General features: G+C 41.8%; 1 protein-coding gene across 5 annotated transcripts; it reads right to left on the reverse strand.

Annotated features, from left to right (window-relative positions):
• LOC146386970 (RNA-binding motif, single-stranded-interacting protein 2-like) lies at window positions 1–27,269 on the reverse strand. 5 transcript variants are annotated; one of them, XM_084928238.1, is made up of 14 exons: window positions 27,116–27,269; window positions 17,094–17,257; window positions 11,521–11,579; window positions 10,047–10,138; window positions 6,824–6,981; window positions 6,582–6,661; window positions 6,347–6,456; window positions 6,130–6,173; window positions 5,841–5,934; window positions 5,482–5,532; window positions 4,686–4,796; window positions 4,475–4,555; window positions 3,283–3,370; window positions 1–1,255 (listed from the first exon to the last, which is right to left on the reverse strand). In XM_084928238.1, the coding sequence occupies exons 1-13, from the start codon at window positions 27,185–27,187 to the stop codon at window positions 3,290–3,292; spliced, it is 1,197 nt and encodes a 398-aa protein (XP_084784364.1). In that variant the 5' UTR covers window positions 27,188–27,269; the 3' UTR covers window positions 1–1,255; window positions 3,283–3,289. The 5 variants fall into 5 exon arrangements, with proteins under 5 accessions (XP_084784364.1, XP_084784363.1, XP_084784365.1 ...); XM_084928237.1 differs by having other exon boundaries at window positions 17,094–17,260; window positions 27,116–27,268; XM_084928239.1 differs by lacking the exon at window positions 27,116–27,269 and adding an exon at window positions 26,875–26,975 and having other exon boundaries at window positions 17,094–17,260.
• Window positions 27,270–27,797: the final 528 nt, after the last annotated feature.

Raw genomic sequence — 27,797 nt, forward strand, 5'->3', positions numbered from 1 at the left:
CACCACTTCAGGCAGAGGATGAATTCAATGATACCTGATGGTTCGCCACCACAAAACCGCTTAAAACCACTTCTCATGGACGAGGATGTAGTAAAGTATTAACTATTAACAGTAGGTGCAGGTTTTTTTTGTAAGCATATGTGGACTGAGAGTGATCCAATCATAAAAAAATAATTAAAAATTAAATTCATGAGCCAAACACTGGAGCTCAGCTGGGGGGGGGAAAGGCTCTTTCATGTTTTCATTGACTACAGTATTAAATAACTCCTTTTGTATAAACGTATGCCTCGCTGATCTAAAACCTCTAAAAAATAGAACTATAATTCAAATATAAATATAAATAATTGATTGTCTTTTGTTCTCTTATGAAAGAATGATTTAAAGTTAAACGAAAAAACAAGAAAGAGAAGAATTAATTTGACTAAACTATAAACAGTCGATGTTTGTCATCATCTGTGCGTGATGAGAAATCTCTGCAGCAGTTACAGGAAGAAGTAGCTTTAAACGGTTTGCCTCCCACAGTCAGAGCGACTCGACACACCAGACCAGCGGAAGTGTTTGTAAGGCTTTTTTTGCTTTTTTTAAAATCTGTACAAATTGCCCCCCCCCCGAACCCCGCACACCCCAACCCGTCCCGCTGCTGCAAATAGAATGTCAAACAACAACAGACATCAGGAAATAAAAATAAACCTTTGCATATTTTACAAAAAAAAAAAAAATCAAAAAGACACATTGTGTTTCAACTCTTCCTTGAATCACTCTGAAACATCCAGAATGCTCAGTTAAAAATAAGAATTTGCTATATTACGTACACAAAAATAATGCTCTGTCTTTTCCTCCTCTTTTAAATTTTTTTTTTTTCAAAGAGTTTTTAAACTTCTTTTTTTGTTACGTTCCTTTTGTTCAGTTATCAAAATAGATCAAAGCTTCTCTTGAAGAAGATTCCCACCTTTGGTTGATCAGCTCTTGAGGATGTGAGCTGAAAAGTCTGATGATGTTAAGTGTTGTCCTTTTTCTTTAAACACCCCCCCCCCAAAAAAGACCAAAACAAAAAACACAGAAATAGACAAACGACAGACAAACACACACACGCACGCACGCACACAAACAAACACACTCACAGGCATACACGTGTTCCTTTTGTCATCCATGTTCAAGTCGGGTTGCTTGGTGATGGTATGGAGCACAGATCTCTTCCAGCTGAATCCTGTTCGGTTGGATTCATTTCGCAGCCTCGGCCCCACCCTGCCGGGAGCTGCAAAACACACGACTCAGCGTTGACACTCTAAACCCACTCGAGCACTTGCACTGATCATAGTTTAGAAAACATTGCATGAGATGCTTTTAGACCATAGCAGACATGATTAGATAAAGTCTGCCTCTTAAAATCATATTATGCAATATCAAATCATTCCTTCCTACTCCTTATTTTATTTGAGTTTTTCAGCCGATGGATACACACGGCGTGACCGTCTACCTCTACGATCACTGAAAGCACGAACCACACCTGATTCCGGTTTGCCTGCTATTGAGTTTAAGGTTGCGTCACTGTGCATACCTGGACCGCTTCCAGCACTGCAGCGACCTTTAGATGCCTTACTGGGAGTCTGTTCTTAGCAACCGCTGACCTCAAACTTACCTCGGAGCAAACATAAACTTGGTGTCAGATAAAGCCAATGGTGATGACAGTCGGCTCCCGCTGAGGCAGTTTTCAAACCTTGGAGTGATTTATCACCTCGGGAAAATGATCCGTCATCTGTTTTCTCCTTTTCTTTCTTTTCACAATCACCGGTTGATGCACCAATGAAGTACCCCAGAGTGAGACGACCACTCGGTGCAAACAGCCTCAGCCGTGCTGCGGCCTGGCGTGAAAATGTTTTTTAGTCACAGCAGCACAATCTTCACTCACCGCATGCCCTGTGTTTTCAACCTCTTTACCAGGGTTGCAATTTTGACGCAGCAGAGAAGATCTGGTAACCACTGCGGATAGTTTAAAGTGGGAAGAATGGGGACTTCCAGGGTGGGATCTAAACATGGCAGCAGCAGCCCTGGATGTGGTGCACATGTCCAGGCAAGGATATGACAAACAGCATACAGGCTTCTAATCGGAGGAGTCGCAGAACTTATTTATTGTTCTTCATATTATAAGCGTATTCGGCAGTCTTCTTCTTGATGCCTCTAAGCATAAATACTGAAGCCATGACGTGTTTGACTCTTGACATGATAACATATATAACTACCTCCTGTAACTAACTACTCATAATTCCAGGTTTTTATGCAATCTATACTAGAGTGTCTCAAAAAATTACAATATTGTGAAAATGTTCTTCTTTGGCTATTTATTTGAAAATGTAATCCTCCTTATATTCTACATGCTGACAAGCTCAAAGCCTTTTTCTACATTTTGATGGCTTATAGCTCATGAAAGTCAGAAATCCAGTATCTAATATCAGATTATAATCTTTCATAAGAGCAACTTAAAAAAAAGGATTTACAATAAAATAATGTCCAGCTTTGGAAAAGCATGTTCATTTATACACTCGGTGCTTAGTTCAGGCTCCTTCCCCTTGGCTTACTGCATCAACGCGATGTGGCACAGAGGCGATCAGCTTGTAGCACTGCTACAAACAATTACATTTAAAATATTTGATATTTTGCTCTTCAACGGCTCAATAACTGAGAAATGTTTAACCACATATGTAGGTAGAGTGAACAGAGAATTTCTCAGTTTTAAAGTCCCTATACAAAGAACAACACTCATAAACATGCCCCCATCCAGACAGCCACAATGACCATCATGTCTTTATTGTGACCGTGGTTCAGAGGGTTGGGAAGTTCATCTTCCGGTTTGATCCCCAGCTCTGTCTGTCTTGGTTGTTGTGTCCTTGGGCAAGATACTTCACCTACCCTACCGCCTACTGGTGATGGCCAGAGGGGCCGATGGCGCGATATGTCAGCCTCGCCCCAGGGCAGCTGTGGCTACAACTGTAGCTGCCTCCACCAGTGTGTGAATGTGAGAGTGAATGAATAGTGGAATTGTAAAGCACTTTGAGGGTCTCAAAAAGCGCTATATAAATACAATCCATTATTATTATTTTTCTAGAGTTTTTGATTTGTGGAAACCTCCTTAAAAAAAAGTTATTTTAACTTAGTAATATTTTCACCATTGTAATCATCTGTGTCACTTTTAACCACGACTTATGCTCATTACAATTTTGCTAATTAAGCAATTTACAAACGTCTACATATTTGTAATTTGCAGGAAGGAGCGACCTTACCTACCTTAGCTTTACTTGGTGTGTTGGTATGAGTAGTTTGTGTGTTCTGTAGGAGTCTCCATTGCAACCTGCTGCTGCTGGCCACCGTTTTCCTGGGGTAAAAGAAAAAAAAAAAAGAAGTCAGGTTTAGCAACTTAATAATTCATGACAACCACAGAGATGTTAGCATAAAGGAGACAGACGATATTTTAAAACTCCCTTCCTAATCACATTAAATGCATCTTATCCTTTTGTGTGCATGCACAAAGAGCAAATATTGGATTTAAACTCACAGCCTCCCCCTTTCATGTGCTTTCTGTTGTACTTCATTCATAAATCATCCATTTTCTCATTCACAAGGTCACCTAAGAGGCCACCACCGCTATCACTGAGCTCCATTCAGCAAATGGCTTAAAAACACCCCACAGGTTCAGAGGCCCTACTGCAGAGCACTCTGCCTGGATCTGCCACAATACAGCCCTGGAACACACAGACTGCGCAGTGATTGCCAAAGTAAATAAAGAAAGACATAAAGAAATTGCAAAGGCTTGCCCAGTTAGGTAATAGTCTTAAATCTGAGGTTCGCATATGGCTGCATTCAGGTTGTCAAAGGTTACACATGGACTCAGCCCAATGTTGGGCGGAAACAGAAGCAGACACTCCATTTATACAGGTTCTCCCAGCTGGAAATATTCTCTTTGGTTCAAGCAGCAAACACATGTGCTGACCTGGAATAACCAGTCATTCAACAGATAATCAACACGATGAAAGAATTTTTGCTGCTTCTGAAAAGCACTTTTAAGTGGTGCTGTTTACCTAATAAAGCAATAAAATGATAGATGCTTTTCAATATTTCATTATTTGACAATTTTTAATGAATCAAACATTAAACATTAAACATCAAACACATTTGTTTCACAGATTAAAAAGAAGGCAGGACAGCACTGCTAAGTAATTTTGATCTCAAAAACATCAACAAAATGAGTTCACAGACACAGGGACGTACGCCGCAGTTAAAGGTTAAAAAGGCTCTCAGGATATCGAGTGAATTCAATCAGCCAGCTGGCACCTTTGAACAACCTCCTCCATTACTTTTGTCAATTTCTTTAGCCATGTTTAATTATTAGTTACACAGCATGTCCCACAAAGGAGTTTTCATTTTGAGCCACTTCATGGAAAAACAAAACATCATTAAGACATTAGGAAACGTTTCATACCTCTACTGGGACGCTGGAAGGAGGCACTGGGGTGTACTGGGGGATGTAGGTCCCCTGCATAGTTGTATTGGCCGGAATATACTGTAGGGAAGACAGGGAGGAAAACGAAATCTGTGACTGTGTGTTTAGTATTTCACGCAAATAATTACACTTGTAAATTTCGTTAGTGACGGGGACAGTTGTTTGTGTTTGTGTGTCTGTTGGTACTGACTGTGCCTGTGCTGCCCAGAGACAGGTGGCTTAGTTGCTGGGTGAGAGGTCCCATCATGGATGTGGGCTGGATGGACATGGCATGTTCCATTGTTGGGGTAATAACTGTACCCTGCGAACGCACAGAGACACACACCTAAATGCAGTCCCAGAGTGTGACATGTATCACCTAGTAACTACATTGTGTTAAAATGTAGAGGTTAACATTCATCGTATTTTATTAATAACACTGGTACACGTTTAATATTAAAAACCTGTAGATATCTACTAATGAAACAAAAGCCCTTTCAGGTGTGCGTTCCTCTTTAAGCTTTCCACGTGGCTTCGGCACGCACCCTGATCCCGTTTCCATAAAAGCTGACCCAGCAGAAGATATTTTTCCTTTCATTTGGTTAATGCAAATCATAGCTGCCACTGGTCAAGTTCAGATAGTGGCAGCAATGCAGCTGATGCTGGGCAGCCACAGATACATTGTCCAGTTTAACATGCAGCGTAATTACAACCACAAAAAGTATTGAGACTAATTCATGAATGGCGTTCCCTAAAGCAGGTCAATGCTTAAAGATCACAACTATCAGGGATCCAATAAATATTACAGCTTCCTGTGTGACCACTGAGGCCGCTTGTTCCTGTTGATTTCCATGTAACAGAAAGAACTATGTTCTTTTTCATTGCCGTGACACTTTGATTTGTATATCCTGCTTCAAGCGCTTTTTGCATTTACACTTTTGTTTATGCTTTTTTTGCCCTGTGGGCCAAGTGAAAAGACCAGAAGGCATTGGAGGAGGGATACTCACAGCTGGCTGCATGAGGTATGACTGATGGTGCATCCAGGACGGGTTGTGTACCTGTAGAGGCGGGAGTACATCGCAAAATTACTTTTCGATATTTTTCATCTGGTGCTGTCACAGTCCCCTCAGAGCCCTTAATGTGTAAGCTGGCACAAAAAGGTCACAAGAACAGAGACAGAACCTGGATGAAAGCAGCCGTCCTGCACGTTAATTTACATAACGTGACCTTAATGAGGGATTCGGTACAGAAAAGCAACAGAAAAATACATGATTTACTTTCATGCAGATTTTAAAAGCCAGCAGGGCTAAAAATGAACAAACAAAACTACTAATAATTTGAATATAAACAGAGTGAAAAGTCCCACCTGGTAGGATGAGACAGGAGAATGCATGTAGGGAGAGAGGGAAGTCTGAGCAATCATTCGATTTGGAGCCAGACTGTAAGGTGAGGAGTAGAAGCTGCCAAACACACAGAGCAACAAGAAGAAAACATGAAGAAAACTGCAACATGTCCACAATTTCCAGCTAATTTAGCAACATATCGGAGTTCCTGCAATGTCCAGCAGAGGGCAGCCTTTTACCAGTCTCTGATTGCTATGTTTATTTTCCTGGAGGGCTGGGACTGTTTTTAGTCAGTCCGTGCATACCACTCACCCATTTTGTAAGGCTGTGGGGTCATACGCAAGCGTCATTCCTCCCTGGGAAAACAAAAAAGGGATTCAGAACCAGTGAGGTCATGCAAACACCGGTGCAGTACGTACTAAAACAGTCTGCTAGCACAGAGTGTGGACGATTAAATTCAAAACTTTCCAGTATGTACTTGATGTGATTTTTCTCCATAATTTTAGAGGAGAAAAAAAAAAGACGTTACCGTATCTCCGTCTCTAGCCCAAGGTCTTCCATTTTGGAGATATTTGCTCTGGTTCTGCCTCTTCTTCTGACCTCCGTCTGCAAACTTACATAATAAGGGCTCTGTGGGCACTGAGAAAGCAACAGGTCAAACAAGAGAGTGAATTCACTGATCACAGTGGGGAAGAAAACACACTCAGCTCCAGCACTTACAACAGTATCAGGTTTCTATAATACAAAAAAAACATTCCACGCACCGGGTATTCCTGGTGGAGTCTTGATGAATTTGCCATTGAAATGCTGAATTATGGCCTCGCACTTCTCCGTGGATTCCATCCTGAAAAACCAGACAGAGTTAAAATTAATCCCTCTCGAGAAGCGCTGTTTGCATTCGGTTGGTCCGTGCCAGAGCTGCACAAATTACATTTAATTACATTTAATTGATAACAGAAAATGTGCTCAAGACACGATGGGCCACCATGCGACGCCACAGTCTGACCTGGCAAATCCGACGCCGCGGCTGGTCCCATTAGCATCTCGGAGGATGCGGGTGGAAATGACCTGGCCAAAAGACTTGAGCATGCTCTCCAGCTCTTGCTCATCCATAGACACAGGCAGGTTGGAGATGTAGAGGTTGGTGGGGTCCTGCTCCTGTTGCTATACAGAAAGTGAGAAATGAGAATCCATTCGCTCGTGCATCTTCTTAAGCTTTGAATGAGGAAACGCGGCGCCGACTTTTTATTATTTATCTCAAAGCGACCGTGTCGCTGCAGACGCCGCTGCTTTAATCAAGTATTTACAGTTGCTTAAAGCGTGAAGCTCTCCCGACTTCAATTTAAATATATATATATTATAGCACACTTTCCTGGCACTCTTGCAAATAGAAAAATGTTGTCACTTTCAAAAATCTTTTTTTCCCCACACGGCACAAATTTCTGTGTAGGCAGCAGTGCGACCCGTCTTTCCATCAACACCTGCCACTGCACTTGGCAAATTGATTAAATTACATTTGCGTGTCAAGCATAATTTAGTAACAGAACCTGCTGAAATGTTTTTAAGCAATTAGTGACAGACCAATAAAGGGAAACCCTGAATCATCTCTCACCACTTTCTATGTGTCACTGCCACAGCTGAGGAGGATTTGAAAAACCTTGCGTGCACGCTAAAACAAAAACAATCTGACATTTGCAAAGTATTAATTTGTGCACAGGGGTAGCGAGTCGCGCTTTTTTGGTATAACTTTGACTAATGAAGAGATCTTGATGGCTGTGAGTAAATTAAGAGGAGAGATCATTTGGTGGCACTAGCTTCAAAGCGAAACCTTGTGTGACTATGCAGAAGCAGACAGGAAGCCAGGCATGAAGTTAAAGAGTTCACAGAGCAACAGGAGCCTGGCAACCATGAAAAAAAAAGAGGCTGGGCTAAAAAAACAGGGGAAGGAAAAAAAACAGAGAGCGAAGAAAGAGGGAGGAAATTAATAACTCAAAAGGCTGATATTTTGTTATGGAAGGAGGAAACTTACAGGGTAGGACCTACCCAGGCCTCTGTAGTCATTTGGGCAATTAGAAAGGAGAATGACAGAAAAAGAGTGAAACTAGAGAAGAAGACAGATGGGTGTCTTCTGACTAGCAGGCTGCTCTCTATACCATTTTATCTCCTCTTTTTAGTGCCTGCTGCATGCAATCAAACAGCTCTGCACACCACAAATAACAAAAGCTTTTTAAATTTGGATGGAGAAGAAGCTGTCAGAAGCTGTCAGCGAGCGAGGCAAATCGAGTTACAACTGTTTAGACTGGACTGATCCAAGCAACAACCAGGAGAGGACAGCCAGTACCCTCAGATACTTGCCAAGCTGTTCGGGCACATTTGACAGAGGTGGCGATCTGACAATGAAGAATTCCTAAGAACATTTATGGCATTAAAGTATGTCAACAGCTATCTTAAATGTTTTATAGCCTACGTGAGTATCTCCTACTCTCAGCCATCTGGTGGAGAGATAACGTATTTTCTGTGATCGCCGTCATTCCTGCTAACACAGCTATTAGGCAACAGAGGAGCAAACCGCAGGGGTCACAGGCCAGCTGACAGTAATGGAATTCAAAGCCATATGACAAAACAAACACAAACAAAAAACTCCACCCCTTTTCCCTTTTTTTGTTTTCCTTTTAGCTCGGCCAGCGCACACAGCAGACGGTTTGATATTCTAACAATTTTCCTCCTGCTGTATTAAAATGTTGCCGCGCGCAGCTCAGGCGCATGAATGGGATTTGCTGAGGTGTCACCGTGTATTGTCTGTGCCAGGCCTTCACCGAGCCGTGTCTGTTAAGGTGTGTCTCTGCGTTAGCTCGCTTGGGTGTTTGCGTGTCGAGCAGCGTGTGGGTGATGACGTCTGAGTTCAAACAGGGAGGTGCTGAGGGGTGGGGCGGGGGGGCTCTATTTTTAACTTTGCCATTGTTTCGCTGCCCCTACACACGCAGCTCCTCTGGGCTTGCAGCCTGGAGGCTGGGGTGGCCCGTTCAGGGACTTAGCGCACACACTCTAAGGACATCTAGTTCAAGGTGTGGTTCATTGTGTTTGTGAATAACACTGCAGCAGCCATGGTGAAGCTGCTGGCAGGTGAACCTGCCCTTGATATTGATATTACCATTGACTATAGCTCTTTTTTTTTGCTGACCTGAAATACCCACTGACTCTGAGACGGCGGTGTATATTTAGGTTTATATAGTGGTTATCAACACCTCTCACTGAGCACATGCTGTCTGGGTGAGTCAGGTTATGGTGTCCAGTTGCACTTGTCAAGTACAAAGATACGCAGGATTGTATGGCACTCTTACAGAAGCGGCTCAGTGAACTTACACTCAGGCTTTAGTTGCACTGGACTGTTTCAGGTCAGCTGGCAGTGTGTATCCGTTACAGTTCTCCAGCGCTGCTCTGAGGGAGACCCTGGTGTTACATTGCTGCGGGTCTGTTTGGGTGCAAGATAGAGGGAGGAGGTAGGGACGCCGGGGTGGAGTGTATTAAGTGCTGGTGTCTGCCCCAGGCCCAGGCCCAGGCGATGGACAATGCCAGTCCATTGTGCCTGTCCCATTGACAGCGGGTGTAGTGGCACCCTCCCCCCCGGGTTCCTTCAATGGGGAGCCTCAGAGCCAGAGGGATCAGCTTAATGGGCCGACAAGAGTAGCTTTGACTTCAGACACTTGGACAAAGAGTTCAGAACAAGTGCTACAACAGGAGCAGGTTTGTAACATACACAGCGCAGAAATGAAGTACGTGAGGGGGAAGGAGACAGGAGGTAGTGCGGAGGACAGTGAAGAAAGAGGCAAAATGAGGATTTAAGAGGAGACCGAACAGAGCGGAGGAACAAGCAATAAAAAATATGATCAGCAAACTGTTTCTGCAGGTCTAGTCTGGGCTGTGCATCACTGGGACATCTCAGTACACACACACCTCCCTATAGACAACAGTTTACTTTGAACCCTTTCCAACAGCACAGTCGCTGCCAATTGGGCCACTGCATGTAACAGTTTTTAACCTTTTACATGATAGTGTGTGTACGTGCGCAGCAATGGGGCCATGACTCTTGAGCTGATGGCTCTCTGAAGATCAATAAGGGCACAAGATGGGGTGATGGGCTAAACAAGGCATGTTTAAATCTAATGGTGGCTGGTAAACTTGGAAGGAACAAGTGGTAGATGGATACAAGATAGCTGGCTAATTCTTACCTTAGCCATCTGAGCCTGGACCCCAGTGGATTTCAGAGCTGTAACAGCTTTCTGTGCTGCTGCTGGACTGTCGAAATCCACAAAGCCATAGCCTGTAAAACAGACAAACTGATGGTAGAAATGCTGTAACATCAGGAAGTACATGAAAAGATGCCATGCGTTTGCTGAATACAGCACTCTACAAAAGTGTTGAGCCACATTTCTTTACATTTTGCTGGAAAAATGGGAAATGAGTGCAGTGATTCATTGAAATGTGCAAGCAATTCTGACAAGCTTGAAAGTCAGTATTTGGTATGACCACCTTTTATTCTTACAAGCTGAATCTGATACGCAAGCTTAAGTAGTAATAGTTCTGTAATAGCTCTTCAGGCTTCTTGAAGGACATCTTCTTTGGATGTCGGCTGCCTTTTGCTTCATTCTCTGTCAAGATCATCCCACAGTGGTTTAATAACGCTGAGGTGTGGGCTCTGGGGAGGCCAATCCATGACTGATAGTGTTCCACTGAGTGTTTTCTATCTAGGCGCGCTTCTACTGCTTTGACAGCGCGTTTGAGATCATTGTCATTAAAACTGAAGCCGTTGCCAATCAATTGCTTGTCAGATGGTATTGCATGGTGGATCATAATATGTCTGTACATTCCTGCGTTCACCATTCCATCAATATTGACAAGGTCCCCAAGACCACTGGCCTAAAAGCAGCGGCAAACTATGACAGAGCCTCCACCGTGTTTTACAGTGGGCTCCAAAAACTCACTGTTGTACCTCTTTCATGACCTTGTCTGTACATTATGATGACAATTTGAACCAAACATTTCAAATTTGGATTTATCGTTCCATGAAACTGGTTTCCACTGATTTTAAGTCCAGTTCTTGTGTAATGTGGCATACCTCAGCCTTTCCTCCATGTTTCCCTTCCTTAAGAATGGAAGCTTTTCGATAGCCATCCTTCCATTGAGAACATTGGTCTTCAAACTAAAAGATGCACTTTTTGAAACATGTTGGTAGCAGTGTTTTTTATTTGTAAGGTGAACATTCTCCATTTGTGGTTTGCATTGCACTTTTTCAAGTTTCGCTACATCTCCAAGAGCAAAGGGTTTGCAGCCAAGTACATGCCTTCTGTGCAAACTATTGGTGACTGTGGCAGTCTGCTACTGACCAAAGCAATCCGGTGAGGTTTTAGGTGGAGCATCCTCTTTGCAACAGATTTTGCTTGTCAGCAGTCAGCAAACTCCAGCAAGCACATGCCAACTGATCTGGAGTCTTTATAGCTATGTGACTGAGGCCTTATGAGCTACATGGATGTTCCCATCTAATTCTGGGCCATACAGGAAAACAGTGTTTTCCTAACCCTTTGACAAATGGCATGCTTCGCCACAGCCAAAGAATGACTGAAAATGACATTAAAAAAAATGTATATATAATAATAAAAAAAAAAACATGACAACCCAGTCTTTGAAAAGATTATTAGAGTTTACCTTTACATTTGTTGGTAGTTTTGTCCAAGATGGCCTTGGTCGACACAATTTTGCCATACCTTCAGGGAAGAGACAAGAACACAGAATACAGGATCAGTGAGTGGACAAGGTTACAATGAGGCAACAAGAGGAATCTGCTCCTACCACATGCATGCCAATATTTATAAATTTCCCCTGGCTGCCAGACTACAGGTGTAAACACGAATACAAAATCCTTTGTGCAACCATTTGTGTGCATTTAATGATCTTAAGAGGCGCCGAAAACTTCGTCTGACTCCTCCCTCGTGTCTTTGTTCAGGCCGCCGTACAGTAACTCTGTTCCCCGACGTTGTTTTCGAGGACAGGGGACGGCACCCCAGGGCCAAAAACAATTTGTTCCCGGCCCGTCTTTACCAGACACACAAACACAGACTAACACACTAACACCTCTCTTCTAAATACAGCTCTGCTCTAGGGTATTTTTGACTTAAATACAGCTTAAACATCTTGTCACTTGCAACATCAGACTCTCAAGCGGAGATATTAATTTTCAGGAAAATGCCTTCTCATCCACCCATCTACAAACAAAAGAAGGAATATAGCGCGCAAAACACAAGTTCATGTCTTAACCTGTCATTTCGGTTCACAGCTGTCAACGGAGACGTACAACAAAGGTCAGTCAGTAAAAGATGAAAATCAGTTTCTGCATACATCCAGCCACATAAATATTGATAGTAGGAAAATCACCTTAAAGGCAGCAAATGAGAAGTGTTATGCAACATGCTGAGACTAATGGAATGCAGTGTTGTAAGACGGTGCATCAGCACTACAGTATAATAGACCTGCCCTTGTCTGGTGAATTTACCCAGTGAGAGAGGCTGGTGCTCCTCTGTTTGGGCAACATGGCGTCTGGGCGGAATGTACACTGTAACCTGATGCTTCACCCCTCCAGTTCGCCTTCCTTCCTTCCCACCACGTCCCGCTCTCTCTCTCTGTTTTTCCACCCTCACATGCTAGCACACTGCTGGGTCCTACACTCCGGCCTTGTTTCAGTGCACGTTTAACCACATGACTCAGACCAAGCTTGATGGTCACAACAGAGACGTGGGTAATGACTGGCAATTCAATTTAAAGACATCGCTACTCCTCCACTTTTGCCCTAAATGCAAAGACCAGAAGTTATATAGGAGCAACGTTTATGGCTCCACTCCAGTTACCGCGGTAGGGCATGACTGAATGTTTGCATTGACCTTATTAGCTTATGTCTGTGTGCTAAGTTTGATATTCAAATAAACGTATATATGCATTTTGATTATGATGAATTAAAATAATCTAGAAGTTCCGCTGCACAGTTTATAGTGGTAGAAAAGCTCCTTATTGCAGGCATTAATAATTCATCAGCCATTACCAAATAAACACAGGCTATGTTTATACTGTCCCAGTGTCATCTAACAGCTGCAAAGTGGTTGTTAGGCATGAATGTATACACACCCCTGATATAATGTAACCCATTCAAGCCCAAATGAAGTTTTGCAGTTGGACCTCTGGCTTTCACATATGGACACAGTTGATTTTATGGTGGATTTTACAAAGAGTATGGTGGATTTTACAGAGTATACAAAGCTGAACTGGTGTTGTGCTGTTTACAGCCATTCGAGAAACTGCAGAACGTGTCCAGTGACATTTTCATGTAATTATACTTCAAGTATTTCTATGTTGTGCTGTGTTTTACCTCTACATCACTTTATTCTGGATGCAAATGCCGTACTCTGTACTACAGGACGCTTTGGTTACTTTGAGGCTCCTGTGCAGTTCAACATTTCATTCCTGAACAAATATTCTGATTGCATTTTTTCTACTACTACGATGTTAATGAGGGTGGATAATCATGTTAAGGTAAAGCACTGTTCTGCTATGAAAGCAGCAACCCACCCACATGGAGTTTTTATGTTTATGTTTATGAGAGGCAGCCAGTCAAATGAAGTTGACCTAATAGGAGGGTGGCCAGCCCAAATCAGCTGATGGCTCAACTTCTGCAAAACACTTTGCAACCCACCTCCGCCTAATCTCCTTTTCATGTTATTCATGCTCTTGCTGACTTAATCAATGTCACGTGCATTGTCAATGAAGCCTGCTATGTTACATGAAGCATTTGTGCTGCTGCTGCTTTCGCTGCATTACACAGAACAGTACCACACCGCCAAATAAAATAAAAATGGCTGCAGAAGTCATAATAATCCTATTTTGACAAACACGGACCTAACAGAACTGCAAGTTTCAGACAGCGGACAACCTCAGGGACTGCGCTAAGGATTTCTTTGAACTTTGAATCATGCCAGGCTAATCTAGCAAGGTCCATGAATAGAAACAAGGAGCTGGAAATTTGAAATAACCAGTCGCCTTTAACTAAAACAGACTTGAAAGCCACTGGTTTCTTTTTATAGCGGTGTCTTTTCACTGATATAAAGCCTCGGAAGTAAAGATTCCGTACACACATGCACGCACATCCTTCTGAGACAAATTTCATTAAGTTTATCCACTACTCTTTTTACAGAAAGCACTTTGTCACCTGTCACCTGATTATGTCAGAACAGTAAGCGTCTGATTATTTAGGAAAAAGCAAAAATGTTTGGCATTTACAAGCAAAGAGCAAAATTTAGATGAGAGATATACGTGAAGTCTAGGTGAGAATCAAGTCTAAATATTTTTATTATCAATGTGGATTATATGTCAGTACTCGAGGTATGAATATCGTCTGACTGAAACAACTTTAAGGTGAAATAAATGTGAGTTTGACCTTGAATTGCACTTAACTATCATTTATCTAGAAACCAAAGGTCTTTAGTGGCATTGCTGTGAGTTCATTAGGCACAATGAAACTACTATGTTTGTTCTATAGACAATAGAAATGTGCTTAAAAAAAACTGGTTAACCTTATGTTAGGCATCTCTATTTTTTCTGGTTTCGATCTGATACCTTTAAAATAAAGAAATCTAAAAAACTCACTTAAGACTTACTGATCACTGAGTTATAATTAGAACCAAAGATAAAAATAAAAGCTGTCATTTATGACTTCCCCAACAACAATGCTATGAGTTTAAAAGGTCAACGGGCACTGACTGTGTGACCCTGCGCTGCGCTTACCTCGGCTCCTCTGCAGGAGAACACCAACCAAGCACACTATGGAGCCCACAGGGGCCTAAAAGACAGCCCTAACCCATATATGGTCATCTGACATTCTTTCCCAGCAGGCCATGCTACTTTTTTCCCCGCTCATTTAAGTTTCTCCTTCAACAGTAGCCCTCCCACCCTCCTCTAAAGTCTCCGTCCTCTTTCCACTTCTCTGCCAATCCACAATGGCTTCTCTGTAAATCTCTTTAACACTCAAACTTCCTGTGTTTCACATCTGCACATTTCTGATCTTCTTAGATTGCTCACACACACGACAATTCACGAGTGTGTGTATGTGTGTATGTGTGGTCACAAGCCAAGTAAATTCTCCCTGTGGATTTTAATGCTTCTGATACTTTTCTCTGTATGGTCAGGATGATTAAAATCAAAGTTTTAAAGATGGATGGTCTGTGATGTTGGAAATATTACCGGGCATTTTTAAATTAGAAGTTGTGTAAGCTTCTTCACAGAGATGTGCTTTTACTGTGAAAGAGCCCTGATGGATGTGGGACTGAAGTTCACTTCTGTGACATACAGCACTCACTTGCAGCAGCCAAAAACCAGTTTGGGTGTTTAACTGCATGCTTGTCTGCAAAGCTAACTACACTGGCTAGGCTGTTTGTTTCCAGGTGTACAAGTCTGGCTTCACTGAGTTTAAACTAATTCTCAAGAAAATGCAAAGTTAAATGAGGAAATAAGTTTCTTTTCTTTATCTCAGCACCTATCCCATCAAGATTAATTCAACTGATTTTAGTTGTGATAAGACTCACCCCTATCACAACTAACCTTTTTTCTTTCCCTCCTGCCTAAAGAGCCAATCACCTTTGAACATTCAGATAAATATTAATGTTTTTGCCCTAACAACATCACGCGTATAAGGAAACAACAGTGAAACAACGACTCTCAGAAACATCACCAGCTCCATGCAGCCTTTGAACATCATTTAGGCATTTATTATGGAAATACCACTGCATGCCTGTGTGTTTTATTACCCTTTAGAGTTTGACTTACTTGTAAAATCATATTTACCTTAAACAAACACAAAACAGCTTTTACAAAAACTTGTGAATAAGACAGGCATTTTTAAGTGCTTCATAGACCCAAACTAAGGTTACACCTTGGTATATATGAGCGCACCACCATAACTCCAACAGTCAGAATATGTTGGTTTAGGTTAGGATAAACTTAGCTTAGCAGCTAACCTGATTCTGTTTAAAGGCCAGAAGTAGCAGCACCTCAAAGGCCCCAATCAGCATTCAATACACATGTGTGTCCACTAGCACCACCAGATAAGTCTCGGTTTCTTCATTGTTATGAGAGGAACATGTGCAATGAAGAAAATTCAACCTGAAAGGCGTGCACCACGCATTCACTCTCAACACGCACACACGTGGCCCATGGGACGGACTGCTACATACATGAGATTAAGTCTGGGGCTTCATCTACCACTGCAAGACTTAGATGCAAACACAGCATGTCAGCTAAAGGAATCAGAGAAACGTTGCAGGATGTTCTCTAACGTGTTTGCAGCTTCTTATCTCACACAAAGCAGCAAAAGTCCTTTATCACTGCACACGTTCAAACACAGCAATAGCATCTACACCTAATGTAAGCCCCACACCAACCTAAGGAAAACTCTCAACTGAACTGTATAGATGTTGTATTGCAAGTCATACTGTCATCTAATCATCACACAGTAGAACAGTGTTATTGCATATCACAGATTGTAGAAGGTCTTCTGTCTACATACAGAAACAAACAAGAATTTGCATAGTGCATCTAGTTTACGATGGCTACAGTGAAAATTAGACTCTGGAAAAAATGTGAAGTTGTTTGGCAAAAAGTCTCCATTGTGTATCCATTTTTAGTTCTCTGTGTGTGTAAAATCAAAGGCTGTATTTAAAAGATGGAGGTAGCCTCCACATCTGGAAAAGGAAGCCAGTGAAGAAGTGCTTTCTTTCTAAGGTCCAGCAGGTGGCTGCAAAAAGAAGTCTGGTTGTTTAACACCCCGTGGCTGTCAAATAGCACTTTCCTGATGGGCTTATGGTCTCCGTCAGTAGTTTCCATTTATACTGAAAACAGCACAATGTTCCTTTTGTCTTTTTTTTTTGGTCAACAGTAGGATTGTGAAGGTGGTTTTAGTGCCTCAGCTTCACAGTCTGATCTATCTAGGACTCGTGACTGGTTACAAAAAGCTAGAACGGCACACTCGGCTCGAAACTTGAAACAGAACTTAGCTTATCAATCAGTGATGTCACTGTGGTCAGGTCTAATCCTTTATATACGGTGTTTTTGGTAGGCGAGGATTTCATAGATGGAATAAAGGCAAGCTAGATTGTTCCTTGAGGATGATTTTATAACTTTATAAAAATTCGACTTGCTGTGCTACGTACAAAATAACCAAAAGTTAAAAAATGACTTACGGTTGGCAGAGCTTGACCAGATCTTGGTCCGTGGTCCCCGGATGGAGGCCGCGAATATACAGATTGGTTTTGCTCAGCTGTTCCCCTCCACCGCCACTGCTGTTGCTACTACTGTTGGTGTTGGGACTGGGGGGTGCCATCTGGTGGCCGGAGGACACATAGGTCTGCTGCAGCAAGAAAGAAACATACCGATTATTTTACTGTGCACAAACATTTATAGGAATTAACATCGCTGATATTCTCAAACGCCAGCAGAAACTACACAAGTACGCTGAAGTTTTTATTAAAAGTGTGAAAATTCAAAGGCGTGTTTAGAGATGTGGAGAAATGGAAAGTAATCCTGCATGAAACAGATGATTATGTGGGAGCTGCGAAAAGTGATATCACACAGCCCTCATGTCAACACTCACCAATAGCGCTTTCTGAGGGGAATGTGGGGCCTCTTGGCCGACTGCTGCACACATAGGGAAAAGGGGCCTCTTATGCTTTCTCAATGTTGGGTAACCTTTTTTTTTTTAACTTCTGGAACCACACAAAAAAATCCTGTGGTGCAAAAACCAAAGACCTAAAGATCTCAGACCAACATTTAGTTAGTCTCATGATGCAGAAATAAATAATAGCCTTGATGTTAACAATGTCTACTTTGTAGTGCGACTCGCTGCCTCGTGTTACCTCGAATGAAAAAAAGCAGATACGTCAAAAACGAGACACTGACAACGCTGCATTTATTTTCGCTCCCGAAACTCGCTGAAGTCTTCACTTTAACAGTGTAATCTTTTCTCCTCTCAAACAGTCATTAAGGTTAAAGGGTTAACAAGATCCCGAGCGGCTAGATGCAAAAACAGGGATCAGCTTAATCCACGATAATTATGAGTCTGAGAACCCCATCGGCTGATGTCTGATGACAGATATGTGGTTACAGAAATGACTCGAATCTAAACAGAAACAAGGAGAATTTAAAGAGATTAATAAACTTGGAGTTCATCACTTTATTAAAAAATATGAACAAACATGCTCATGAGCCAAACATTTGACATTTACTTCAGCTATTATCTTATTTTGGTTTGTTTTCTACAAGGATGCAGTGGCAGTGAATTCTGCTTGTAAACTAATGGATGACTCACAGCTAGGACCATGAAACGGATGTTGCGCAACAAAAAGTGCATCATCTAATCTCTCTGTGGGACCGTGGCTCTTCTTGGAGATATCAAACAAAAAGATTGTGTAACTGTGCAGATGCTTTCATTTTAATGGAATAAATATGATGTTATTATCGCTTTGCCAGTGAAGAAAGAAAAATAAAAACTTCTCCTTCCAGGAATAGATCTGGTAGCTTTTTTCCAAACATGACTGGGGAAAGAAACACAGAGCGCACCAGCTTCACCAGAACAGGCGAAACTGGCTGTCTGCAGTGAGAAAATGACTTCAATCGCATTCATTTAACAGTCCAATTTCTTTAACTTGCTGTTGTATAGGAACGAATTAGATCAAGCATGCTTTCTAAATAAGCTCAGCAGGGTGCTTCTGTGAAGCTGGGCAGGAGGACAATGGGTTTATTTCATGACAGAGGAATAAAAAGGGCTCGCCGATCAATCTGGTCGTGTTTAAAAAAGGCCCAGCAGGACGACACGGTCGCACCGGGATCACCGACAGCATCGCTCAATTCTGCTAATTAGACAGTATCCATAAGGGCGTGAGGTCCCTTTAAGACAGGCCTTCTGACCTCTACTTTGCCCACAGCTTTCACAACAGCAATAACCCCCTACTCCACCACCAACTTAAGCTTGAATGTAGACTTTTTTCATGACAGGTAGATGAGATGGAAGCACAGCCTCCCTTTTGTCCATTTTCGTTGTATCTTGTTCACAAGTGTGTTAGACTTCTGCCTACAGGAGTCGTCCTATATCGTCACAGTGAAATTCTTGATGAATATGTTTTGCAGGCAGCTAATTTGTAAATGAAAGAAGAGGACAGCAGAGGCCTATAATCTCATTCAAACTCTCTTTACCAAAAAGCCAAGTCTCATTCAGTGAGCGTATCACTGCAACAACACCCCTTAAATCACCGGTCTGCAGTCACACGGCTAACTACGCACACATACCGCTGAAGCGTTGTTAAGGCTAAAAATGTGCACAGAGAGCTGCATAAAAGTTCATATTAACAATCAGACAGAGACGACTGACGCTCAGAAGCAAATCTCTGTCAGGCTTTCAGAAATTTCTCTTTATTGCAAAAAGCTTTAAATTCACGGTGCTGTAACTATGCAGTTGATGCTGGGTCACATTATAGTGGTGACGTGTAATCTTTCTCCCGGGTCCTACATTAAAGTGTGCGGGTAAATTGTTATAGAAGCAAAAAATATTAAACTGAAAAATAAAAAAGTTTAAAATAAGTCTCCACCCCCAACGGTTGGTAATTAGCTTTCACGTTATTGCATTAATCATATTTTGTAGTCCTGACGCTGCATTTCTCCTTCTCTGTGAGACTGGAAATATAAATAGATTATTTTAAGGACCAAAGATAAAAATCAAGAACATTTCTATAAATAAAACCATTTCCTCTATTTTTATGCAAACCTGTGTGAAGACTCTGGCGCTGGAAGGAAGTGTCTATTTTAAATATAGTGTACTGCTAGCATTTAACCCTGCCTTTAATCTTTCACAATATCAAAGACGTACCCCCGCATTTTATGTGTTGTATTAAACTCTCAGAGGCGATTCACGCACAGGAACGGGAGCTTAAGTGAGACGTCTTACCTAATTGAATCGCATGTCTAACGGTTTAATTGTATCAGAAATATCCTCCACCAACACCCTGAAGACATTTGACACGAGGTGTCACATGAGTGCACCTTCTTCAACCGTCCTTTAAGTCTCACGCCACCTCTGCTTTTATTTTATTTTATTTTTTAAAATCTCAGCCTCTCAAGCTGACTCACAGCAGTCCATGGACTTCCTGGTTGCGGGGGGGTTTGCCCACCTCCCCATGTCCTGCTGGCAAGAAAGAGCCATGACTGCCTGTGTATGGCAGCCGACTTCTATGCTAATGCACAGATTTAAAGTCCAACTAAATGAGGACACAGCTTCCAGCGTGTATAGAATTACACTGCTGAGCTGCCGCTTTACATCCGCCTCTCTTTAGGACCGACCAGAGCAATGAGTCATGGGAATTCAAAACCTAAGATCCTTCTGAAGCATTAACAAACCTTCCGGAAGTGTTATCCGATGTGTGTAACCACATCTTTTCTTCTTTGCCATGTTGATAAAAACCATACAACCAAAAATGTAACAGTTAATCTACACCCAACGGAACGCTCCGTCCCAGAAAACAAAAGCGCTAATAATCATAAAAACATAAAGCAGGTATCTTTAAAAAGGTTAAACAGTCTGTACATGTTAGCGGAGGATAAGAACAGGACTGTACGTCTCATAAAGTGGTGAGTGACAGTATGGCAGTAGGCAGGAAATCCTGTGTCTGCTCCTGATCTTATCACACAGCCTTCTAAATGAGGAGCTCTGCATTCCAACCAGGTGACAGGGACACCAAACTCACGTCCAGACTCGTTCCTGAATCCTCCTTCCTTTCAGTCTGCAACGCTCCCCTTCCTTTCGTCTCTTTGTAGGCACCTATTAATCTGGGAATTGTCTGTCTCTTATTGTGGCTGATCACACCTATGTGCGCACGCACAGGCCAAATGCACATGCCTGCGTGGCTTTCAAGCCGGGTCAGGTGGCAAAGGATGGAGAGCTTGCAAACGGATACTCTCAAACACTGGGCCAGAGCTCAGCTAGAGATCTAACAAAATGTGAGACAGAGAGAGAGCGTCTGGCATCGGCGCAGGCCTCGGCATTGGATTTCTGACAGCTGTGCTTTCTCCAAGGACTCTGTCTCCCTCTCTACCTGTTCAGTTTGGCTGGTTCATGCGGCTGGCACTCCGGCCAGGGACTGATCCAAAACATCTGACACATTAAACAAAGAGACAGATAAACATATACCTGGCATGCGACCAGGAGGACAAAGGTGGCTGTACAGAAGAGTTCAAAGAAAAAAAAAACAAAACTCACTGCAGCAAAACAGCTGGGTTTTTTACGCACAACCGCGTGGAGTAGTTTCTGATACCTTTTTCAGTAGTGTCTGATATAAAGGATTGGCTGATTTCAATACAATATAAATAATCCTGATTCATATTCCTCGATCTGCGTCAGAACACGCGTGCATTCTTGTTTAAATAAAAAGGTTTCCAGTTGAAACACATTCATTTAATTGATTATTGGTACCCACTAAAATCGTGGTATCGTGACATCCCTAATCCCTGCCAATATTTACTTTAATCTTTGTCTTTATCCTTCATTTAGGGATGGGCAAGTCATATACTGTGGGTTTTTAAGAGATTATTTGCCTGAAAACAGCTGCCTACTGCTTGCTGAAAATAGGATTAATGAAAGCAACAAGACTCCACAACAGAGTAAATGTGTGGGCTGTAAAAAAGTACCCAAATAATAATAAGTATAATTTTAAAAAACCAGCCACCCAATATGTTTTTTTCCCCTCATTCAGACTTCAAAAAACAATTGATCAGTGGAAACTAAAGCCTTTGGGTGTAGCTATTTTCTAGCATTAGCATGCCAGTGTTTGAGCAGCAACGGTGTTAACGTTAATATGCATTAAAGTGTTTGTGTCGGGGAACGCAGTGTAGAACTTTGTTGTGTCAGTGAGAGGGTTACACAGATGACTGGCAGCCAAGCAAACCGCAGTTTTCAGGCCCTCATTTAATGTGATTGCATGGAACGTATTTATGAAGCAGCGAGACATGTACCCAAAAAATTTAAATACAAATTGAGCCATGTTTGTGTGCGCGATGAAACTGTGAATTAAGCTTGAGACAGCCACCTGCTTTCTACCTCCTAGACATCAGCTGGTTTCAGTTCCTGTCACAGTGACAGGAAAATATGACATGAACGAGGACATGAATCATGTTTGACACGGCGCACAGTTGTAATGTATCAAAATGAATCCTAATGAACATTTAGTTCGCTCTACCTTCTTTCTAGTAAAAAAGAAAAGAAAACCCCAACACAGCTGTGTGGCAAAAATATTTCTTTGCACTGTGATTTCACGCACTCAGTCCAGGTGTGCACAGTTGTGGCTAGCAAAATCTTCACAGTGGTTCTGCTCACTGCTGAAATCACCCATGTTTATTAAGATAACAGCTAATCCACCTTAAAGAGAAAAAAAAGCTTGTATCACCTCTTTTTCATACTACATGCTATAAATAGTCAGGTCAGTCCTTAAGCTGCAAATTAAAACAAATGAGGTGTGTAAGGCATATATTATTCTAATTTTATTTTTAAAATGACCTTGCCTGCAGTATGGGGGGGCAAATACTGCTCATTTACAACAAATAAACACTGAACAGTGTATATGGGTGCTGTGAAGTGCTTGACTCAATAAGCTATGCTGCACCAATTAACTTATTGTTTAAAGATGTTCTAATTATCATATGAAAGCATGATTACATGTCACTTTGTTATCCCGACTAACCCCAATCACTGTTTCCTTTATTTCTCCCAGAGTTACTGAGGCTTTCCATTTATTCTTTAACTCTAATGCATTATTTTTATTTACTTTTTTACAATTACACTGTACAACAGGCATCAAACAAAGAGCTCGCTTAATGGAAAGGACTTTTTATTCACTGTAATACACAAATACAGTTTAACAATTTAGTTTGGCTTAGATTTTTTAAATATTTTAGAAATCTTTCAATAAAAAATGTAAAACTAGATATTTTATTTATTTTATTACGCAAATAATAAACTGAAGTCATGTTGTTATTGTGGTATAGCCACATTTGAGCTAGCGTACTGGACTCAGTCAGAAATTAATGAAGTGTAACATTCAACCACTAAAACTAATTCTTCTGTTTAGGAATGTAAGTAAATAAATGTAATACGTCATCCTAATACAACAATAATAATGATCTTTACATTTTTTTCTGCTCTTTGCTTGTAAAACAGTACATGGATCCATGGATAACAGCAATAATTAGATTTTAGCATTGAAAAAAATAATTTTATTTCAAAGAACTTGGAGATATTGGTGGATTAAACATTACAGCAACGTAAAAATGGCAGCTGTGGCATAAACCTTCCATTAGATGCTGGTCTGTATATGTTTTATTTCTTTAGTGCATTTAGTCCAATCATTTGGGGAATTTTGAGCAGGTCAACTATTTTCCGCGTGCGACTAAAACCTCCACAGTCACGTTAAGGAGAGAACACACTGTACCAAACAAAATCAAACTTCTTAAATGACCCAGTTTACTCTGAGCACGACGTTACAGTGAGCGAGGTTTTCTTTAAACATCAGTGCTGCAAAGTAAAATCAGTTGCCAGCACAGGCATTTAATAAACATCTGTCTGGAAGCCTTAGCATAACTTACTGACATCAACTCTTATCAAGGAGTAACGTGACAAAACTAAACATGCGCACTTAAATGTTGCTGGTTTACATAATGCTTGAATTCAGGAATGAATACTTGTGAAAGCGTTTGGAGTTAATGTGTAAAAGGATCAAACTACCGAGTCAGAAATGCATTCGAGACTTCACATCTGCTTATTTTCCATCAATGGCCTTTTTAGAGCAAACCTTTCTATCTGTGTGTGAATTTAATGCTCCAGTCAATGTGCTTTATTGATTTCTTTGATTTCTTTTCATATACATAGCTGTGCTTTGACTTAGCAGAGTCAATGTTGAGGCATCCACAGCTTTAAATCACAGCACTAAGCTGACATCTGCTGAAAAGGTCTCCAGCCAAGAGGGAAACAAAAATGTGAATGACAAGTACAAAAAAAAACCAACCCCACGCCATTCGATGCCGCCCTGACTGAGACTCACGATACCTTAAGAAGCGACAAGCCGCCTCCTGTTATGTTTCCATGCAGGAAGCTTTACACGGAAACCGACCAAATTTGATTTGAGAACATTAATTCTATTTATTTGAAGGAGGAAATGAGGTGCTGAGTCAGGGGAGGAGCAGCAGCCTTTAAGCACAACAGTAACCGAATGGCATTTAGCAGTCGCTAAGTCAGTCTCAGTAATCACCGTGCTCACACAAAGAGCGCTTTTCTCACCCCTGTGAATGGGTTTATTTCTCATTCTGTTTTTTAGTTGATGCACTTGTGTAGCTCAGGTACGGCAAAATGTGAGCAAGGGACCAAAAGACTGAAAGGAGGTGCGCGGAAACAAAACACAGGAACTTGACCTCTCTGTGAACTTTGGCTCCCCAACATAGAGGAGCCTGATACTACTAAAGCAACTGAAGGGTAAATGTTTTGCCTACGCCTTAAGCTTCTTTTACATGTTGCTTTATGCCTTTTCACCTTAATTATTCCTTTGAGAAGTCTGAAACTAATCATTATGCACTGAAAACACAGGTAAGCAAATTCAAATCAACTGAGTATCACACGTTTAATTCAGATGCAAATTAAATGTGTGATAACTTAACTAAAAGAAGTGCTGATACTTATATTTGAAAACAAATTTGACTAATATTTAATGCTGATGTGTATTTTATGTGTATTTCATGAAAATCTAAGTAGAGATGAGAGCAACACTCGTGAAGCGTGCTATGACTGTACATGAGTTGACCACAGGAGAGCACTTCCCTGTTGTCAGCACACGTTTCATCTGAGTCAGGCACAACTAGTAAATAAATAACTACACATAACAAAATTTTATACAATTATTTAATGGTGCAAGCGCCAGAAAGAAAAAAAATATCATCAATCAATCAATTTATGAGACTAATGGATTTTTAATATCATCAGTTATCGGTGTCCGTCTTAAAAAGCCAACATGGGTTGGACTTCTCGAGAGTATTCCAGCTCTTTATCAAATCATCTTTGCACCCAACAACACTTAATGCAACAGATAAACAAAGGCACCCAGCAAAGGCAGATGTCATCTTTAGCTTTCATTATACTCGGACACGGTCAGCTAGTAGAGACCCGACAACCAAACAGACAAGCCTGTGTGTCACAAAAAATTGGTGGACATGCAGGCATCCACATGGACTTTCGCACCCACTGTCTGATGATGAAATTTAAGTCACTTTGAGCCAAGCGGACCGTAGCGGACTCGCAGAAGCAAAAGATATAATCAAGGCCTTTTATTTGGAGTCTGCGAGGGAAAATCAGCTGACATTTATGATCAGGTGAAAGCTTGTGTTAAACTTATCGAACGCAACAATTTCCTGATTACCAGCATTGATGTACACTAATAATAAAATTAAGAAAATCAGATTAAAAAACACCAATCATATAGTTTTTGAAACATCAACACACATGAGAAATTTTAGTCTTAATTTGCCAGTGCACATTTTGAAACATCTGAATTCTTTTGAGAAAGTGGGAAATCTAAATAGTGTTGGCAATTCCCACAAGAATTTAGCACATCACCAAAATATCTGCTTATGCACGCAATGAATTAAATACTGCCACATGATCTGTTGTGTACATGTATGTCACTACAAGACCAAATTAAATAAATGAAACTGAAAGTGCTGACATGCACACACTCCACTGCTCACACTTGTGTACTTCCTTAAAAACTTTTGACAGTATCTCTTAGTCCCCAGTGGTGTTAAAAAAATTTAAAAAATAAAGTGGGTGTTGATAGTTTAGAGAATGAACCATTTGTCAGAAACAATATAAAGCCCAACCTAGTAACAGCAGTGAATTTAAAAGTCTATTCAGTAACAACCCAGTGCCACTGCATCAAAAACAAATCGCTAATTGCGTTTGAGCCTGCACAACCCAAACATTTTAAGCTATTTGCCCCAGACAAGCGCAAGTGTTGACATCAGATCTGGTAGGATGAGCAGTCCGCGATCACAGAGAGACAATATGTCAATACACATTTTCAAAATGCCATTCGGGGTTCAGGAGCTCACAGCAACACGCTCAGTGAAGATCAGCAGGAGATGAAAAACCACTGGATGTAGAAAAAAAAAATCACAACACGATGCCTTCACGTTCAAAGGAAAAGCTTTTACCGTCACTTAGAAGTCATTAGCGTCCACGGGGAGAGGTCTGCGTGACTAAACAAAAACACCACTCTGGAATATGGATTATAGGAAGCGAAAAGTTCTCGAAAAGTAACTTTGCTACTTCACTGTATCGAGACACTTTTGCTCATTTTTAAATGGCTTCTGTTACGGTGTATAGTGTACTACTCGAAGCAGAGTAGTCAGGCTACAATTGCCCTCACGTAGTGGTTACAAAAAGTGACAATGTCAACAGTGAACGCAACAGAGAGAGCGCGATTCATAATTCTGGGAATGTAGTCATCGGGGTCTGGTGGGATTTTTCAAGGGGTGGGGCATATTCCGCTTTCTGATGGGAAACGAGGGAAAGAGGAAAAAAAAAACTTTGCTAACTTACGCGGCGCGGAGACAATGAAGACCTGATTTAACACCAGATACTTGTGTCCGGAGCTCTCTCACGGAGGAAGAGGCAGAATTCATTTCGTAACATGTTCCCTCTCAGCCTGCGTTTCTCCCTACCCCCACTTCCACAAACACCATCCAGGCACTGACGCGCTATCCCAGCACCGTACAGTAAACCACAAAAGTTGCTCCCCACCATTGACTTTTCTCAAATGAGTGAGCAGAGCCATAATCGACATCCCCCGCTTGTAGTACCCGCACACAAATACTACTAAATAAAACAGCCAGGCGTCCAGCGTGACAGGGACCGAGCGGTAGAAGGAAATTTCCCACCTTGACACACACCACGGAGCGGGCCTGCTCTTTAAGCTGAATATTTGACTCCACGAAGTCTGAAGTTAAATTCAGCTCGTTTAGCTTCTCAAGGACACTGCAGCTCACTGTCACAAACCCTCTCTCTCTCTCTATCTCGCTCTCTCTCTCTTTTTTTTTTTTTTTGGTCGCGACAGACGCAGGCGTGTTGCCCTGCAGGGCGAACAAGCCGAAAATTGGGGAAAATCCCGAAAGCGTTTACCTTTTTGCTGTTTCTGCTGTTATAGCCGTTGTATGGGTTGATTCCTGCCCTTGGCGGTACGGAGAGCAGCATTTTTCTCGGCGCTATGTCCGGAGCGGCGAGCACAGCCCAGGCTGCCAGCTGACGTCAGCAGCTGGGGAAGTGAGAGCCTGGAGTCCCGCTGCTCGACGGCGAGTGGTGCTGCTGCTGCGGCAGGACAGCCCCCCCTCACCTCCCCCGACCTCCCCCACCTGCCCTTCACTGCTGGCCCCTGAGATCCTTCGGGGGTCCTTCACGCGCCTTTAGGGGTCCGCGCAGAAGAAGGGCTTTACCTCAGATTCATTCACTCAGCAGTTGGATTTCGAGTAGAAATCACCAGACAAGAAGAGTTTCAAAAAATTAGCTTTGTCGGAGCAGAACACTTAAAAAACCCATCAAAGTTACAGTGTGCGGTGCTTTTGTCTGAAGGTCCTCGATTCACTCTTGACTTCACAGGCATTCACCTTCTTCAGAATTCTCATTCACTTTTAAAAGCCTTGATATATAATAAGGGTTCTAGATCTTTTGATGACTGGGTGGTAATTAAGGAAGCCAGCAAATGACTGAGGCCAGATAGGAAATGCACTAGCACTGCATCTTTCATCTGTGAATTATTGACAAAGTTAAAAACATCCTGTCTCAGAGTGATCCTGACAAACTAGTC

This window comes from Perissodus microlepis, chromosome 5, assembly GCF_051167445.1.
Source record: "Perissodus microlepis isolate ML-2025 ecotype Zambia chromosome 5, ASM5116744v1, whole genome shotgun sequence".
Taxonomy (NCBI): Eukaryota; Metazoa; Chordata; class Actinopteri; order Cichliformes; family Cichlidae; genus Perissodus; species Perissodus microlepis.

What these genes read in the sequence shown, in the direction of transcription:
- LOC146386970 (XM_084928237.1), bottom strand. Translation starts at nt 27,187, where the DNA reads ATGCTGCTCTCCGTACCGCCAAGGGCAGGAATCAACCCATACAACGGC. An exon ending in CTGGTCAAGCTCTGCCAACC is followed by an intron (nt 11,580 to 17,093) that starts GTAAGTCATTTT and finishes TCTTCCCTGAAG; the next exon opens with GTATGGCAAAATTGTGTCGA. An exon ending in CATACCTCATGCAGCCAGCT is followed by an intron (nt 4,797 to 5,481) that starts GTGAGTATCCCT and finishes GTGCGTTCGCAG; the next exon opens with GGTACAGTTATTACCCCAAC.